This window comes from Engraulis encrasicolus, chromosome 21, assembly GCF_034702125.1.
Source record: "Engraulis encrasicolus isolate BLACKSEA-1 chromosome 21, IST_EnEncr_1.0, whole genome shotgun sequence".
NCBI classification, from domain to species: domain Eukaryota; kingdom Metazoa; phylum Chordata; class Actinopteri; order Clupeiformes; family Engraulidae; genus Engraulis; species Engraulis encrasicolus.
This window is the reverse complement of record NC_085877.1, coordinates 11,991,360-12,010,287: the sequence shown is the minus strand read 5'-3', so window position 1 is coordinate 12,010,287 and position 18,928 is coordinate 11,991,360. Positions and strand designations below refer to the sequence as shown.

The window sequence follows — 18,928 nt, the reverse complement described above, 5'->3', positions numbered from 1 at the left end:
GACTAAAATTGATTTTCGTCATTTTGACTAAGACTAAGACTAAATTGGGAAGCCAATGACTAAAATATGACTAAGACTAAAATTGATTTTCGTCATTGTGACTAAGACTAAGACTAAATAAAAAAAAGCTGACGAAATTAACACTGGTTCGAATGTTGACAGCTACACAGAAGTTGTGCTGTAAAGCCCTTCTGTCTAGGTACTGGGAGACACTCGCGAGCTCAGTAGAGAATAAAATGGAAGGTTTGTTTCAGGATTTTTTCTTCTTCTGCACAGTCTGTATTATTTTTGGCTGATTCATCCAATTCCGTCCAGATTTATCAAACCTTTCACCCTCTCTGTGCTTTCACCTTCCAATTGTACTGCCGGTTTTGGAGTTGCATGCTGAGGCAAAAATACCGGGACAAAACTAGATACTTTTGGATGCACACACACACACACACACACACACACACACACACACACACACACACACACACACACACACACACACACACACACACACACACACACACACACACACACACACACACACACACACAGTGCACACACACACACACACACACACACACACGCACACACAGTGCACACACAGTGCACACACAGTGCACACACTCACATACAACTCCCTGATCTCACTCTGTCTCAACAGTATTTGATGCGCGCGCCCGTGCACACACATACACACACACCTCCACTCCTCTTTTCATCCTTCTCTCTCTCTCTCTCTCTCTCTCTCTCTCTCTCTCTCTCTCTCTCTCTCTCTCTCTCTCTCTCTCTCTCTCTCTCTCTCTCTCTCTCTCTCACTCTGATTCTCTTGTCGTCTTGTCTCTCCTGTCGCTCTCCGCAGTGTAATCCAGGATAAGTTCTGCGGCATCATCAACATCTGTGTAGAGGCTCTGCACGACGTCATGACAGAGGACTCGGAGACCGGAAGCTTACGAGAGTATGTGTCTGTACTCACAAGATCTGTCTGTCTGCCTGCCTGCCTGCCTGTCTGTCTGTTTTGCTGTCTGTATGCCTTGCCTGTGGGTTATTTCACGTGAAATGAGACACTTTGGGACCCAACCGACCCGGATTTTAATAAAGTTTAGTGTGCCTTCGGTAAGGTAGAACCCCAGAACTGCATTTGCATGAATCTGGCATTGATATTAAGGGAGAAACAGACTTAAGACAGTTTTAATGGAAAGGTTAGGACACATTCATACCTGATTATGTCAGTCAATTTAAGTCACAAAGACATGGTTTTGATGTTGTTCAAAAGCTCTTTTCTAAATGTGGTGTTCCATGTTAGTGTGTTTTGTAAAGCAGGAAAACAACATCAAAACCATCTCTTTGTGACCTAAATTGACTGATATAATCAAGCATGAATGCATAGTGTCCTACCCTCTTCAATAAAAAAAATCTTAGTCCATTTCTCCTTTAATACCTATTACTGCCAGATTCACATAAATGCAGTTCTGGGGTTCTACCCTCCCTCTGAAAAGGCACACTAAATTACATTAAAATCCGGGTCTGCCTGCTCCCAAAGTGTCTGATTTCACATGAAATGACCTCTGTCTGTCTGTCTGTCTGTCTGTCTGTCTGTCTATCTGTCTATCTGTCTGTCTGTCTGTCTGTCTGTCTGTTTCTCTGCTTCTGTTCGTCTATATGCCTGTGTATTCGTTTGGCTGTTTCCCTCTGTCGGACTACCTCATCCTGTCTGTCTGTCGTGTCTGTTCGACTATCTGTGAGTCGGTCTGTCTGTATGCCCACTTGTCTGTTTATCTGTCTGCCCATTTGTCCGTCTGTATGTCTTTCTGTCCACTCTGCCTGCCAGCTGAGACCCAAAACACAAACAAAGAAGAATGGAAAGAAATTATAGTAAAAGCCTGCAATAGTACCACAAATGAATGAAACAGCATTTGGTGATGTCCATGGGTAGCAGGATTGAGGAAGTTATTGCAAAAAGGATATACCACCAAGTATTACACTTTATTTTCCTTTAAGATGATCTGTTCCAATACTATTGCTCACCTACTTAAACAATGCTGTGCGGTTATACAAACAAACGGTCATAAATCCAAAAGTATTTAACATATCTAGATTTAAATACCAGGTAATAAAAGCTGACATTCTGAGCTTTTACTTGATGACCATCTTTTCGCCTCAAATCTAAATGTCTTTGGTGGACAGTCAAAAGAAATTCTGGAGGGGACTGTACATTGTACACTCTGTTCTTCTATGACTCTTTGATGCTTTGTGTAAATAATTACTGTTATTTTATTCTCTTAGAGAGTAGAGACTACTCTCTTAGATGCTCTCGTCGTTTGATACCCTGGTAATCTCCACACACTGATTCACTCACTCTTGCACAAACATAAACTCTCTCCCTCACTCACACACACACACACACACACACACACACACACACACACACACACACTCACACTCACACACAGACACGCACACACGCACACACGCACGCACGCACGCACGCACGCACACACACACACACACACACACACACACACACACACACACACACACACACACACACACACACACACACACACACACACACACACACACACACACACAATGAATCACATAAACGGACACAGACAGAAACCCAGAGCCTCCTACCCCAAGTCTATTGTGGCTCCAAGGGAAAAAACATCTTTAATTGCAGTTGAAAAAAACGCATCGCCACTACTGTACTGCAGTTCAGGCTTTGTCAGATCTCAAGGGGCCCCAGCCGTGTGCGTGCGTGCGTGCGTGCGTGCGTGCGTGCGTGCGTGCGTGCGTGCGTGCGTGCGTGCGTGCGTGCGTGCGTGCGTGCGTGCGTGCGTGTGCGTTAGTTAGTTACCTTTTGCCGCCAGGCTTTGTCAGATCTCAGGGGGCCCCGAGCAGTTTAGAGTTGCCTTTTGCCTTCTCGACACATTCACAAACTGTCCCCAAAGACACACAGGCACACGGTACACACACTCTCGTTAAGACCCTTATCCTTCTTTTGCACACACACACGCACACACACAGACACACAGCACAGCTAATGCACACACAGCTAATGCACACAGAGCTAACACACACACACACACACACACACACGCACACACACACACACACGCGCTCCAACCGTATCTCACTCATTTCGTGAAGTATTCACGAAAAAAATAGAGTAATTTTCGTGGTGCATTCACGTTATTGCCCGCCTTTCGTAAAGTCTTCACGAAAATAATAGATTAATTTTCACGCTGCCTATTCACTTGAATTGCCCGACTGTTGCCTAGCGACCCACTAGTTTGATGCCCTTTCGGTAGCCTACCGTCACATGGTAATCAAACATTTCAAACAAGCAATTTAGGGTTAGGTTTAGGGTCAAGGGTTAGGGTTAAGGTTAGGGTTAAGGTTAGGGTTAGGGTTAGGTTTAGGGTTAAGTAGGGTTAAGGTTAGGGTTAGGTTTAGGTTTAGGTTTAGGGGACATAAGGCGTAAGTACCGAAAGGGCGTCGAATTAGTGAGTCCCGAGTGTATCAGCAGTGTTCTGTCAGCACCCCCTCCCCGCCCCTGCAGACGTTTGGATAACCATAGCAGCAGTGGGGCAATTCAAGTGAATAGGCAGCGTGAAAATTAATCTATTATTTTCGTGAAGACTTTACGAAAGGCGGGCAATAACGTGAATGCACCACGAAAATTACTCTATTTTTTTCGTGAAGACTTTACGAAAGGCGTGAGATAGGGCTCCACACACACACACACACACACACACACACACACACACACACACACACACACACACACACACACACACACACACACACACACACACACACACACACACACGCACACATGCACACATACACATGCACACACACACTGTTAAAGAACTCTAAAGCTACCCCTGGGTGTAGTTTGCCATTGCATGTGTTCAGGCATGTGACTGCTGTTATCAGGCTTGTTCTGATGGCAGGGCAGCTCTTCAGGAGGGGGGGTGGGGGCGTGCGGGAGAGGGGGGGGTGGATGCTGAATGGGGAGCTGTTGCCAAGGGGGTCTCTACGGCCCCCCATTAGTTGCAATGGGGGGGGCAATCGTTAAATATGTTTTACTGTGTAATACAAAGGGAAGGAGAAGGGGGCGTTGGGAGGCTTATGATGAGGTGAAGGGGGCGTTTGTTCAGAAAAGGCGGAGAACCACTGGTGTAGGGGGAGGTGAGGTGAGGTGGGGAAATGAGGGGAGAAACGTGGAACTGATACCTGCTCTTTAGGAAGGCAAGGCAAGTATTTTGTATAGCACATTTCATACAAAAAAATTGAAAAGTAAAGGAATACACCGTTTGCCCACCGAAGGGGAGACAGGGAGCTGGTGGCTGCTTTTCAAGAGTGGGGAAAACAGGGGTGAGGAGGGGGAAACGAACAAGGAAGGAAGCTGGTGCCTGCTTGTTAGGAGTGGGTGGGAAGGGGAGAGGGGGGGAATAACACGGCAGATATATGGGGAGAGAGAGGGGGAAATGAACAGGTAGCTGGGGCCTGCTTGTCAGAAGTGGGTGGGTAGGTATATATATATGGTGTTGGGGAGAGGGGGGGGGGAGACGAACAAGGAACTGGTGCCTGCTCTCCTCCAGGAGGGATAAGAAGAGGGGAAAGGACCCCGGGGAGCGGGAGACTTAAGTAGTCTGACAAAAGAGCCTCATGTACATGGCATCAGCAACTCTTAGGAGTGCCGTGTGTGTGTGTGTGTGTGTGTGTGTGTGTGTGTGTGTGTGTGTGTGTGTGTGTGTGTGTGTGTGTGTGTGTGTGTGTGTGTGTGTGTGTGTGTGTGGTGTGTGTGTGTGTGTGTGTGTGTGTGTGTGTGTGTGTGTGTGTGTGTGTGTGTGTGTCGTGGGAGTGATAAATTGAAGGAGAGGTAAATGGTGCATGTGTATGTGTGTGACATGCAGTGGGGCAAGGGAGAGGAAGTGTGTGTGTGTGTCAGAGAGATAACATGTATGTGGAGTTAATGTAATTGAAGAGAGCAGTGAGAGTGTATAAGAGGGAAAGGGCATAGAGAAGGGGTGCAGCGAGCAAGGGAAGAAGAGAGAGAGATGAGAGGAGAGACAGAATCGGTGATGTGCTCGAGACTGAAAGAAAGAGAGAGTGGGGAGAGATAGAAACTGGTTGAAAGAGCGAGAGAGGAGGAGAAAGAGAAGAGAGAGGGCAGGGCGACAGAAAAGGAGAGATGAGCACGAGACAGAAGGGAAAAGAGAGAGGGGAGAGCAATAGAATAGGGGTGGAGAGACAGTTGAAAAGTGAGAAAGAAGGGAAGCAGAGAGTGGGGAGAGCAATAAGGAACGATTGAATAGGGAGAGGTAAAAAGATGAGAAGTGAGAACGGAGGAGAGGGGGAACGGGTGAAGAGGGAGAGAGAGAGAGAAAAAGAGAGAGAGTTGAGGATGAGGAGAGAGAGGGAGCGTGGCCGTTACTTCATATTTCACACTGAGAGCATTATGGCAGATGCTGCTGCCGAGTTGACGCCCGAGTGCCTGAATCATCCTTTTACACACACACACACACACACACACACACACACACACACACACACACACACACACACACACACACACACACACACACACACACACACACACACACACACTTTTCTGTCTTTCTCCATTTCTGTTTATCTCTCTCTGGAGGTTATAAAACAAATTCAATGCAGGGTCTCTCTCTCTCTCTCTCTCTCTCTCTCTCTCTCTCTCTCTCTCTCTCTCTCTCTCTCTCTCCATCTCTCTCTCTCTCTCTCTCTCTCTCTCTCTCTCTCTCTCTCTCTCTCTCTCTCCATCTCTCCCCATCTCTCCATCTCTCTCTCTCTCTCTGAAGGATAATAACAATTAAGAGCAGGTGGAAATCTGTGATGCATCACAAGCACCATTCGATTATTCCAGTGTGTTTGCCCACTGTTTGCTTATTCTGCTGAGCCACTGCAGTCATGGTGTTGGCTACTGCATTGCCTTGTGTGTGCACTCTCATGTTTACAAATCCTCACATCTACTCAAAGGCCTTCTCAACATCTTTTTTTTTTACTCCCTCTCTCTCCCCCTTTCTATCTTTCTTTCTCTTGATCTTTTTCTCATCCATCTCTTTTCTCTTTTCTCACTCCATCTCATTTTCTTTTTTCTTCTCCCTTACCTCGTCTCTCTTTCCCTCTCTCTCTCCTTTTTTTCCGATCTCTCACTCTGTCCTCATCTTTTTCCTCTTCCCCCCCCCTCACTCTCACCTTTCTCTTCCTCTCTGCTCTCTCGCTCCACTCTCATCTTTTTTTTTCATGCTCTCTCTCTCTCTCTCTCACTCTTGCTTTCTCTCTCTCTCTCTCTCTCTCTCTCTCTCTCTCTCTCTCTCTCTCTCTCTCTCTCTCTTTATATATATATATATATTCTCATAACTTTTTCCATGTTCTCTCTTGCTCGCTCTCTCTCTCTATTCTCATCTTCTCATCTCTTTTTTCTTTTTTCCATGTTCTCTTTCTCTCTCTCTCTCTCTCTCTCTCTCTCTCTCTCTCTCTCTCTCTCCCTCTCCCTCTCCTCTGTCTCTCTCTCCCTCTCCTCTCTCTCTCTCTCTCTCTCTCTCTCTCTCTCTCTCTCTCTCTCTCTCTCTCTCTCCTTTTTTCGATCTCTCACTCTATCTCTCATTTTTCCTCCCTATCCATCCCTTCCTCCATCCAACACCCCACCCCCACCCCTCTCTCTTTCTCTCTCTTTCTCTCTCGCTCGCTCTCTCCACCGGCTGTAGCTGCATGCTAATGACTCATTTCGAGGAGCCCAAGGTGACTGACGATGAGGAGCCGGCTACGGAGCAGGACAAGAGGAAGAAGCTGGTGAGTTCTGGACCCTCTTTTACACCCCTAAACTTCTAAAGTTTGGATCCCACAAAGTAATACTATATCCAACTTTCCAGCTCACTTTTCAATTACTGGATGTATAACGTCCATTATGTCTAACTGTTCAATCAAGTCTTAAGATTTTCTTTTGTTTCAGACATGAAAAAATGTTATCCTTTACCTGACCTTATCCTGTTTCGAAGGTGTAGCTTGTCTTCATCAGAGAGTCACATGGATGTTGATGCGTGACATGCTTTGGATAAAGCTTTTACCTGTCTGAAACAAAAGAAAATCTTGAAATTCATTTTTTTAATTATTATATTACGACTGGCCCCACTCTCCTCCACCTTGTAATGAAGCACATTATCCAACTCCCCAACTCACCTTTTCAATAAAGACCAGAGGAAGAAGCTGGTGACGTTTGAGCCCTGACACACACACACACACACACACACACACACACACACACACACACACACACACACACACACACACACACACACACACACACACACACACACACACACACACACACACACACACACACACGGTGTGAGCAGATGTGTGTATGTAGGTGGTTGGTTTTTTTCCCCTCTCCAAAGTCAATGTCCACTGGAGTACATTTGGAAGACAAAGAGCACCTAATTAAAAACGGCAAATAATTATGCAGATAATGCATAGCGGCAGCTGGATCAATTGTGTCGACTTGTCAGAACAGCAGCAGCCCCTAGATGACTGGTGGTGAGTGTAATTGAAGGGGTGAAATAAGCAGGGAAAAAGCCTTTCAACCAGAGCGGTGAGTGAGCGCACAGTCCACTGATCACACCCTCCTACACACACAGAGGCTTAAAACCCAGTGCCCAGTGGACATCAAGCTAATCTGTCAGTTATGAAGGGAGAAGTCAATCAAAAGTGAATTATTCAGTGCTAGATTGGTCAGCTATGCTGTCTCGTTAGACTTGATTATTTTCCTGCTCCTTTTTGAAGTGAAGAAAATCGTTACCTTTTGAACAAGTGCTTTATGTTTTGCCATACATATAGTTTGTGCGTGTGCATGCATGCATATTTCATTAATTATTTTGTTTTAAGTGTCTCATACAAACACAGTTTTCATGTTATTCATTTCATGTTATTGGACATTACAGAATGTATTGCATTGTCTTTTTTTTTTTTTTTACCTCCATCACAGTTTAATGTGTTTAGTAAAATAAGACAAATCGTCATCTGAATATATTAGCCATTTTCAATTGGAATGGGTCGTGTTCCCAGAAATAGGCTTCCCATTATTAAACTAAAAGCTTTGTTTTGTTGCAGAACCTAATGCTGCTGTGTGGCCATTCTTCAACCCATGCCTTGAGCCAGTTTAATGACGCCTTGCATTGACTTATATTGACTCATATATTTCTAAAGTACTGGAAATAAAGACAAATTACCACCGGCTGCACTTAAAAACTTCCAGCTAGATCACAAAAAAATAACTTTGGCATTCATTCCCAGTTATTTGTTTGTCACTTTTTCATCTCTTATCTCGAAGCGAAGTCTGCTGACTATACATACTGTACTGCTTACAAGACATCTTTTTTAATATATTTTTGGGCTTTTACTCTGTTAGTCGGAGAGGATGGTGTGTGAGACGGGGAATGAGATGGAGAAAAGATTGGGAAGCATACTCGGGGTGGAATCGAACCCGGCTCCCCTGCTTAATGGTACGCCGCACTAGCCAACTGAGGTTATGTTTATATGGTGGCGATCAAAACAGAAGACACAAAAGTGGCACCTCGTTTTCAAATTCAAATTCAGTGCCTTTTATATGAGGACGAATATGAGTGAAAACGACAAAATATCTTATCAGAGCTGTCTTTCATTTACACGGCAACTGCGGTGTGGGGTCTGAAAACACAAAAATCTGGACAAGTGTGGCATGAAGGTGTATGCAACATGAACTTGTATTGCTTTTTTGTCATTTAACTGGAGATGCAACCCAGGTCGTCTTCCGAACACCCCACTCTGGAAGGAGTCTTCAGATTTTTGCATTTTCAGACTTCGATTGCGTAGTTGCCGTGAAAACGAAAGACACTTCTGATAAAATATTTTCTCGTTTTCATTCGCAATCATCCTCGATTGACGTTTTAACAATCATTACATTACATTACACTTGGCTGACGCGTTCATCCAAAGCGACTTACAGTTATTTGCACGATATTGGTTGCAGTTCCTGGAGCAATGTGGGGTTAGGTACCTTGCTCAAGGTCACTTCAGCCATGGATGGACGAGTTATCAATGGGTTACGAACCTGCAACCATCTCATCTTAAGACCACCTCTCTAACCATTAGGCCAGGGCTGCCACACCTGATTCATTCCACATGGTTGTGATTGAAACAGATAATGACAACATGTGATTACACATGATTGTGATTGAAACAGATAATTACAACATGTGATTAGGGTTCCATTATTACTCATGATTAGGATCCATCACTCACAAGGTCACATAGTAGTCTCGAGGCCTGGGATATCCTTGCTACAGGATGATACTAGCGTGTGCGCATTTAATTTAAATTTTGTGCGCGGTAGCTGGCTGGTGCAATATTGACACAACCATGAGGGCAGATCTTTCTTCTGATCCACTTGGTGGGTATCTTTTGTATCCACGCACCCAGCAGGCGTGTAAAAACTTTTTCATCTTGTGTCATTCATTTTCTCGTCTATTCTTGTCTTTATGAGGCACCTTTTCACAGTTTTTTATATAATTATTTGACAAAGAAATAAAGAATAGAAGATTCAATCACTCTCATTTCACGGTGTGAGTCAAAAAAGCTCGGCTGGTTAGGCGAATATCTGATGAAATATTTTCTGTCAGACGGGCAAGAGGCTTCCCTCCAAACAACAAATCATTTCTCCACTCACCCCCCAAATGTCCAAACACTCTCCATCCCTCCCTCACTCCCTCTCTCCCTTTCTCCCACCTTCCCCCTCTCGCTCCCATAAACACAAAAAAAACTGAATTAAATCGTCTAGTTTGTCCTTTGTCTGAAGTCCTCTTAGGCATTCACCTGTTGGTGTAGAAAATGGAAGTCTACGGCAAACTGAATGAGTGAGCTGTCACGTAGCGGAGAGAAGGGAGAGGGGGAGGGGGGTGGCGAAGGGGGAGGGACGCTCTGTGCATTATGATGCGCGCAGCCAGAGTCTGATCACACTCTGGATTGAGATGCGCTACACTTGCGTTGGCATGTGTGTACCAGTGGTTGGAGAAACTCGGGTCCCTTTGAGCAAGCATGCGTATGCCTCGGCATGCCCCTACCCTTTGCACATCTGTTTTAGGACTAGAGACTGCTTGGCGCTAAAATGTAGCAGACATAGGACTGCATGCACGCATGAACACACACACACACACACAAACACACACACACACACACACACACACACACACACACACACACACACACACACACACACACACACACACACACACACACACACACACCAAATAATAATAATAATAGCAGTTGTAGCAGGCACCTGACTTAATTTGTTTTAAACAGCTTTGGTGACTGGGAGTGTATTTGACATGATACAAACGTGTTCTTTAGTTAATTAGTAATTATAAAGTCTACTGCTCAGTGTGTGGGTCAGATCACTGCATCAATGTGATTGTGTGTATTATTAGTCTAGACACACATTCTCTTTTCTCTTCTCTCTCTCTCTGGCACGCACGCACGCATGCACGCATGCACAAGTGACAAATAATAATAACATCCTAATTTATGGTCATTTCTCATGCCATACTTATGAATATAAATCATTTGGCGTTAATGACATGGGCCGACACATTTTATTCCCAATGTAATTACTTTACACCCCACATGTCAGGTCATTCTCAAACATGGTCATTGTTACATCATCACGAAACAAGATCTTGCCAGTACTATTGCATCAAGACTGCATGGACATTCATACATTCATTCATTTTCTCCACTAGCATCACTAACACGCAACTCCGAACACCACACCCTCGCTTTTTGATGCGCCTTTGAAGTATAGGGCCTCTGACCCACCAAACAATACAATTGAAATTGGTACTCAACAGCGATACACACACAAATATTTGATTTTTGATGTTTGATTTTTAGAAAATTATTTCAAAGCCTTACTTGTAATGCTTTCAAGAACCAGCAGTGCGGCCCCGGCCCACAGTTTGAAAATCACTGCAGTAGGGAATAGATTGCTGTCAGGTTATTTATTTATTTGTTTAGGCTGCAATGGCTGATATAAAAAGAAAGAAAGAAGAACCTGAGTGCAATCCATTCCCCACACCACTAATGTCACCACATCAGCCTTGGTTGGTGTACAATGGTGTCAACATGATCTCCCAAAATTCTGTGCTCCTGGACATGGATGTTATGGACACAAAATCCGTCTCCAGGAGCACGGATTTTGCCAAAATTCCGTGCTCCTGCACACGGAATTGTTTTCCGTGATGGACACACAGAAGTGCTCTCTCTAATACTCCCACAGCTCTATGTTTCCACACTCTTGTGTTTTCTCAGGATTTTTCTAATTTCAAATATTTTTTTCTCAAAAAACATTTCTTACTGACAGGTTAGGGTTAGGGATTGTTTTGGTCTGGGCACAGCTAGTTTTCTTTCATTCATTATATGAATTTGATAGCCTAGCAACCAACTGGAAAAGGTATTTCTCAAAAAATATGTCTTTAATGGCAGGTTAAGGTTAGGGAATGCTTTGGTCAGGGCACAACTTAAATTGCTATAGCATCATTTTGTTTAGGATTAGCATTTGGTATGTATTTTCTGATGATAGAGTTAACACAGTGCTGTGGTAATAGCCTATAGAAAGCACTTCTGTGTGCCCATCACGGAAAACAATTCCATGTCCAGGAGCACGGAAAACAATTCCGTGTCCAGGAGCACAAAATCCGTGCTCCTGGACACGGATTTCATGTCCTTAACATCCGTGTGCAGGAGCACTGAATTTTTGGAGATCAGGCTGATGGTGTGGGGTGGGTGTTCACGTAAAAACGAACCCCCATTGGGTGCTATTCACTGTAATTGAGTTACTTGTTCTGCGTGGTGTGTCACTTTGCGGCATTAAGGTAACAAAGCAACTCCACACACACAAACTGTATCACACACACTGTATCACACACAAACTGTCTCGCACACAAAGCCTTCTCACAGAGAGAGAGAGAGAGACACACACACACAATCACACACACACACACACACACACACACACACACACACACACACACACACACACACACACACACACACACACACACACACACACACACACACACACAATCACACACAAACCCTTCTCACAGAGAGAGACACACTGAAACACGCACACACACACACGGCCGTCTTTGCCTACTTATCTCCTTTAGGTGCTTGTAAATCTGCGTGGTGATCTACGGGTCCCGCGGCCCACTAATGTTTCAGTCCCTTCGAGCCCATCTCTGTATTTCACCACAGCCCTTGAGGAGTGATTTGTTAACAGTGGCCCGGGATGGATCAAATGGACCGTGACACCTTGGGTTTTATTGCACCATGTTGTGTGTGCGCGCGCGTGTGTGTGTGTGTGTGTGTGTGTGTGTGCGCGTTTGTGTGTGATGTCGGACAAGGCAGGACCCTCTTAGACCTTGAGATGTATGTGTGCGTTTGTGTGTGTGTGTGATGTTGGGTAGGACAAGGCACTCTCAAACCTTGTGACGTGCGACGCGTCTGAGCACAAGTGAGTAGACAGTCACACATGCAGCCAGCCAGATGAAGCATCTCTGTAAAGTTTTTAGCTCACATGTCCGGCCAACAGACGCCAATCTAAACAAAAACAAAAAAACAAAACAATATTCCCCCGGACTCTACAAGGACAACGAGTGTTGTCGTTTGCGTTGGTGCCTGCTGTTGTCGCTGCTTGTTTTCCCCAGACAGAAAAAAAAATCATATTTGTCAAGTCAAAGAAAAAAAAATCTGTGGTGTAATTTGTCAGGACTAGCCAAGGCTGCCTGTTACTCATCCAAACTCAGTTCAATGCTTTAGTTTTCTAGGCCGGAAACAAACTGTTCCACCTCATTATACTCTTCCCTGACTAAAACAAAGAGACTTAAGAAGTGAATAACAAGCTTTGTTATAGATTCTTATTATTTTGCAATATTTGAAATCGCGAATTAGATTATGAGACTATTTTTAGACTTTGTATAGAATGGTTCAATCCATCATCCCCACTCTCATTTACTGTAAGTGCTGCCAGGCCACTGTGGACTTAATGTCTTTTATATGTATATTCTTTTATATTCTCCAGCAGTATCGGGAAAATGCTACATCACCATCATTACCAACCTGTCCCAGCTGAAAAGAAGAGGTTAACCCATTGATGCCTGATGTTGCGTTTTGCAACATTGGCCCTGGCGCCTGGAGCTGCATTACGCAACATTCAGGCACATGAGATTTGAGACAACTTCATTAAAAATCTCTGTTTGTTTGAGATGAATGAACACATTCTAATGAAAGATGAGGGTCTTAGTGTTTAAATGCAACATAGTGCATATTTGTATGTGCTTCAGAAGCTAAGATATTTAGGTTTTTACAGGCTGAGGGTCAGGCATTCAGCACCCTTTTTTGCAGGTGCCTTAGGCATCAATGGGTTAAGGAACTGAATGGCTATCTCTTTTTTTTACTAGATTTGTTAGATCCATCCTCTCCCATTATGTTTCAATTCCTGCTTGGTCAGACATGGTCGCCACTGGGCCAAGCAGTGTCAGTATGTTTGAAACCCTTTATAACAGTCCACCATACTTCCATAATGAAGTGTTTTCTTCTCTTGAATGGAGACAAGCTGATACTGAATCTCTGTATTTCAAAGGCACCTGGATATTACATTACAGTAGATTACACCTAGCCTATGCTTTTATCCAAAGCAACTACTGACTTACAGGGTATTGGTTACAATCCATGGAGCAATATGGGGTTAGGTGCCTTACTCAAGGGCATCATAGCCATGGAGTGCAGTAGGGAGTGGAAGGGTGGGATTCAAACCCTCTGATCTAAAGTCCCATCTCCTTAACAATTAGGCCATGGCTGTGTACTGATTCGGAAAACAAGAGCGCTCTGCATTCCTTCTGAGTCAGGTTTGGCGTTTTTTAATTTTATTTTATTTTCTATTTAACGGCACCCCCTGTTAAAAAAAGTACTTCCCACGGCCATGCATCTGACTCTATCTTCTGTTTTGCCAGGTTACTTTGCTACGAGCATTTACAGTCTGTCTTTTTTAATTTGAGACTACAGTGACATGTGCGGTCTGTTTTGATGTCCTTTTTGGCGGTCAAACCTGAAGTTTCTAGCATCCTGTATTGGTAGAAATGGATGTACACACCACCCCTTTTAGTCATTTGCCATTCTATTTTACTTCACATCATGAAGAAGAAATTGACAGCTTCAGTGCCTTGCCAGCAGAAAGCGGAATCATCTCAAACTTTTCCCTTAGAAGTTTTATGAAAGGAAAACCGTAAATGCAGAAACATGGTGTTCAACTGTCTCGCATACATTTCTGAATAATACTAAGCTCAACTCTCTCTCTCTCTCTCTCTCTCTCTCTCTCTCTCTCTCTCTCTCTCTCTCTCTCTCTCCCCAAAAGTATTGATACATGGATTGAGTGTGTGTGTATCACCTTCGGAAGCGGCCCCAAGGCCAAGTCAAATTATGGAATCGAGTGATTCACCCCCTAACTGTAAACCCATTCTTTATGGTGTGGGGGGGATGTTCAGGGTCACCCAGCCAAGTAGTCATCTGGAAGAAGGTCGTTAATCATCTTGGTTTGTGCAGCTTCATCTCAGGTGGACCACACTGGAGGGGAGGGGAGGGGATGGGGTCGGGTGGGGAGCCAGGTGAAGTTCGGTCTTGGATGATAAATGTTGACTATTTTGGATGTGTTCATGGAAAGTAGCAGCACCACAGTAGCAACTTCAAATGTCTCGTTGTGTTTTGTTCCCCCCTGCCAAAGTTTGTTTTGGTGAGCTTCTTCCTATAGTGCGACCAGATACATGACATAGGATAGTATATAACGCGACCATGCTTGGGACAGATACCTTGCGGTCGCCATTTTAACAGCCTGCTGTATATAATTTTGATGGTTTTCCTGTCCGTGTGCTCGTCCATTAGTGGGAATGGCCACCTTCTGTCTAGAGGGGCATCACTCTTGCACCCTCGTAACTCGGTCAAGACGCCCGTTTGATTAGAAGGTTGCTGGATTTTTATTGACTGGATCATCTTTTAGTTACAGCCCGTCCAGATGAAATATTGAAGGCCGTCCACAATTTGGGTTATTTACTGACAGTGTGGAGCTCTGGTAGTTTGCCACAAACTCCTGGCTCAACCAGTGCACCATTTGGTGAAATTCAGATGACTGCTTTTTTGGAGTGCTGCTTGCATTTTCTTAATGAAAAAAAAAACATGCTGTAAACTGAAACTGATTTGCAAACTAACTTAATTAACCGGTATAATTATAACTTTGGCACATTTCCTAGCAAACAAGATGTCATTTATTTTTTGTAATGCATTCCCGCGGCATCTTTTCAGATTTTTGTGTGGTTGATTGATTTTCTGGTCATGTTTTTTTTTTTGTACCACTGTGGCACTTAATTGTTTTTTTCTTTGCAAAGTCATTTTCCTGCTTCTGTCTTGTCCCTCTGTTATTTGTATTCTCATCATGTTTTGCCTCTGGTAATGTAATCATTGTCAAGATTCCTACAAGAGCCCTACAATTAAACTCTTCTGACATGATAATAAGTAAGGCTGCTGTTTCTTGGCTGTCAATTTTCACCCTGGACTACTTTTATTTTGATTGTTACCTCTGTGGTCATGTTATGTCAACTATTGTGCGTCAGCCCATTGTCTAGTTGGGCCATGGCACCTTGGTCACCTGGTTATTTGTATTCTGAGGATGTTTTTTTTTACCTCTTTGGTGATGTAGTTTATGTTGCTGTTTGATCTTTTTTTTTAACCTCTGTGGTAATGTAATGTTGAAGTTTTTTGTATAGTTGGCCCTTGGTTACTGGTATTTATATTCTCAATGTTTTACCTCCTGTGGTAGTTTAAAGTGATGCTGTCCCATTGTTGGAAATAAGCTCATATTACACCTCCCCTTTAGTTAAATAATTGAGTGTTACCTTTCTCCTGTACTTTCTACCATTCTCTTGAGTATGGTAGTGCAACTTTTACCTCTAAGCTAGCAGTTAACATTGAGTCCTATGAGACCAGTTAGCCGCTAGCTGGTCTCATAGGGGACAGTATCACCAGAGAATCGTATATGAGAGTGAGATAAAGCAGGCGGGTTCTTTTCCGGTATCCACTTTACGTCGGGTGAACGCCCCTTTAGGAGACCTTCGATTAGGAGACCTTCGGAGTCTTGAAGTAGAGAATAAATGGAGTCCCCTTAGCGCTGTAGATGGCGGGAGCGCACGTCTTGTGCAAACACCACGAAAAGAGAAGAAGAAGGAGGGAAAACGCCCCCTTAGGAGACCAAATTTTGTGCACACGCTTTTGCATTGAGTGGGCGTGTTTCGATTCCTCTTTATTATATATCCAACCTCTTTGGTATCACTTTAAGGTCACTGCTTCCTTCTCTCTCTTTTGACTTGATAATGTAATCCTGCTGGGGCTTGTTTTATCTGTCCTTTGATTTAGTTGATCATGTTTTACGTCTGAGGTAATGTAATAATACTGCTTCTCTTGTCTTGTCTCTGTGTTGTCTGTAGTTGGCGCTGGAGGACCCGGTCCACAGTGTGTCCCTGCAGCAGTTTGTCTACGAGAAGCTGAAGGCCCAGCAGATGATGATGGGAGACCAGGGCTTCCAGGCGCTCATGGAGACCGTCGACACGGAGATCGTATCCCAGCTGCAGGAGTTCCTGCAAAGACTGTAGATTGGTTGGTTGGTGGTCAGGTCGTCATGGAAGCCTTGTTTCAATCTCGGGAGGACATTCTAAGAGGGAATATAAGAAAGGTTTGATCAAAAGAGAAGATATGTATGAACTAAAAAAAAATACACGCCATGCTCACATCGCCAATAATGCGCCATCTTTTCAACGAACACTACCCAATCAAGAGAGCTTCCAAGTGACATTTCTTTTGTTTTAATTTAGTTTGTTTTGTTTTTTTGCTCTTTATTTTCTTTTATTTTTTTTCTTTTCCCTAACGCAATTTTGTACCACTGTGATGGTAAGGCCACGAACCTTTGGCAAGGGGATTAGAGAAGGTGATCTGGTATGGACCCATTGTTTTATTCTTCTTCTTCTCTTTTTTTTTTTTTTTCTTGTTGAAAAACGAAAAAAGACAGTCCCCTATATGAGATTTGGGATCCATGAACTGATCCAAGGGGTGTGTCACATGCAATGGGTGTGTTTACAGATGTAAGGAGAAAAAAAAGAATTGTAATTTTGTATTTATGTAAGATAAGCCAGCATGACGAGGATATTATTTTTTATTTTGGTCTATTTTTTGTTTTCTACGAAAAAGAAACCCCACTTCAATACAACCAAGCTACTGAAGGATATTTTCATAATGACTGCATAGCCTTGCAGATGGAACGGTTGTATTAATAGAATGTTTGCTTTCTGTGCTGCTGCTACTACTATTACATACATCATGCGCCAATCCTGTTGTCTGTGACAGACAAGACATTTCATTTCACACAGTCAAGGAACTTTATTTTGAACATGATTGCATGATGACATTGATTATAACAGTACAATTTACCATTAACCAAGGCACTTGCTTTGAGTGTTCAGAAAAAGAAAAACGGTTTGAACTATTGTGTGTCCATTTGGACTTGGACTTCACTCTAGCGCAATATCTCACTGTGACTTGCTTTGTCGCTACAAAGGCCTTATGCTGTTACCCTTACAGTAACCATTAAAGCGAACAGAATATTTGTCTTTTGTTTTCTGTTTTTTTTGTCATGTCCTACTGAACACACACACCACAGAAACTTCACCGGACCAGGGGGGTCATAAACTCGACTAATTTAGCCAATAGAAAGTGGTAGACCAGCCAATAGATATCCTTCAGGTGTGATTTAGTTAAAGGTGCACTGTGTAGGATGGTGGCTAGACTAGGTATTGCAACTAAGCTGCTCATTGAAACTGTGCTGCCCATTGCCAATTTTGATATTTTCCTGAATATTTACTAAGTAATTAAAATAATAATATTTACAAGTATGACCAAAGTGTTGTAAGGTTTTGCCGCTAAAAAGTACATTTCTGTAAAAATTCTAAATGGCAGACATGGAGGAGATCCCCCTTTTCATGTCATGTGTGAAAACTGCAATTTTCCCAGTCATAATGAGCACTTACAATTTGATGGTGGTGGTAGTTATTTATGAAAAAGGTGTCATTTGTGAATTGCCAGCATGAATTCTGGAAATAAACTAGTAAAAATATTACACAGTGCACCTTTAACTTGGAGCTCAACCTGACTTGCTGCTGAACCCCCTTCTTTGAATAGCCCACTGACTCATCTCGAGCATACGGTAGCGTTTATACCATCCCTCAAACTGACTGTAGTCTGGAAGTTAAAACTCTCAAAGACGGAGCCAAGTGGAGTTGTGATATTTATCAAGTGCCAGAAAGCGGAGCAAAAGATTAATATCTCCAGAATGCCTCAGGGTAATCTGCTCCTTCATTTAACCACCTCGTAATCACACTCGGCTGTGTCTGTGACATTTTAGGCATGGACACAGGAGCTGGAACCGGAACCTTCGGGATATTATTTCTCATTGTTCAAGAAGGGCATGTGTTCTTTTTTTCTAAGGTCTACTGTCTGGGAAAGATTAAGTTGTAGCACTTCAGTTGCTGATGACAGCTTTTATGAAGTTCATGGATGCATTTAAAGTCAAGTCAACTTTTTTTGTCACTTTCTTCATATGCACAAGTCATACAAGGAAAATGAAATTACTTTCAGTTTGTGGAGTATGGCGTGCTCTTATCCAGATAGTTTGTTGGCTTCTTGGGTTTGGGTGCTCTTTAGTCCAAGGTATAGTACTTCCAGGATCAAAAAATGAGAATAAATTCTCTGATTAAGGCAC

The 18,928-nt window shown here is 43.4% G+C and overlaps 1 protein-coding gene across 1 annotated transcript in view; it reads left to right on the top strand.

Annotated features, from left to right (window-relative positions):
* ipo11 (importin 11) overlaps nt 1-17,776 on the top strand; it is a 188,783-nt gene extending 171,007 nt beyond the window's left edge. Inside the window, exons 28-30 of the mRNA XM_063187689.1 lie at nt 851-946; nt 6,744-6,828; nt 16,605-17,776. Coding sequence (XP_063043759.1) covers nt 851-946; nt 6,744-6,828; nt 16,605-16,769 — 346 coding nt within the window. The 3' untranslated portion in view covers nt 16,770-17,776. The remainder of the gene's footprint in view (nt 1-850; nt 947-6,743; nt 6,829-16,604) is intronic.
* The last annotated feature ends 1,152 nt before the right edge of the window (nt 17,777-18,928 follow it).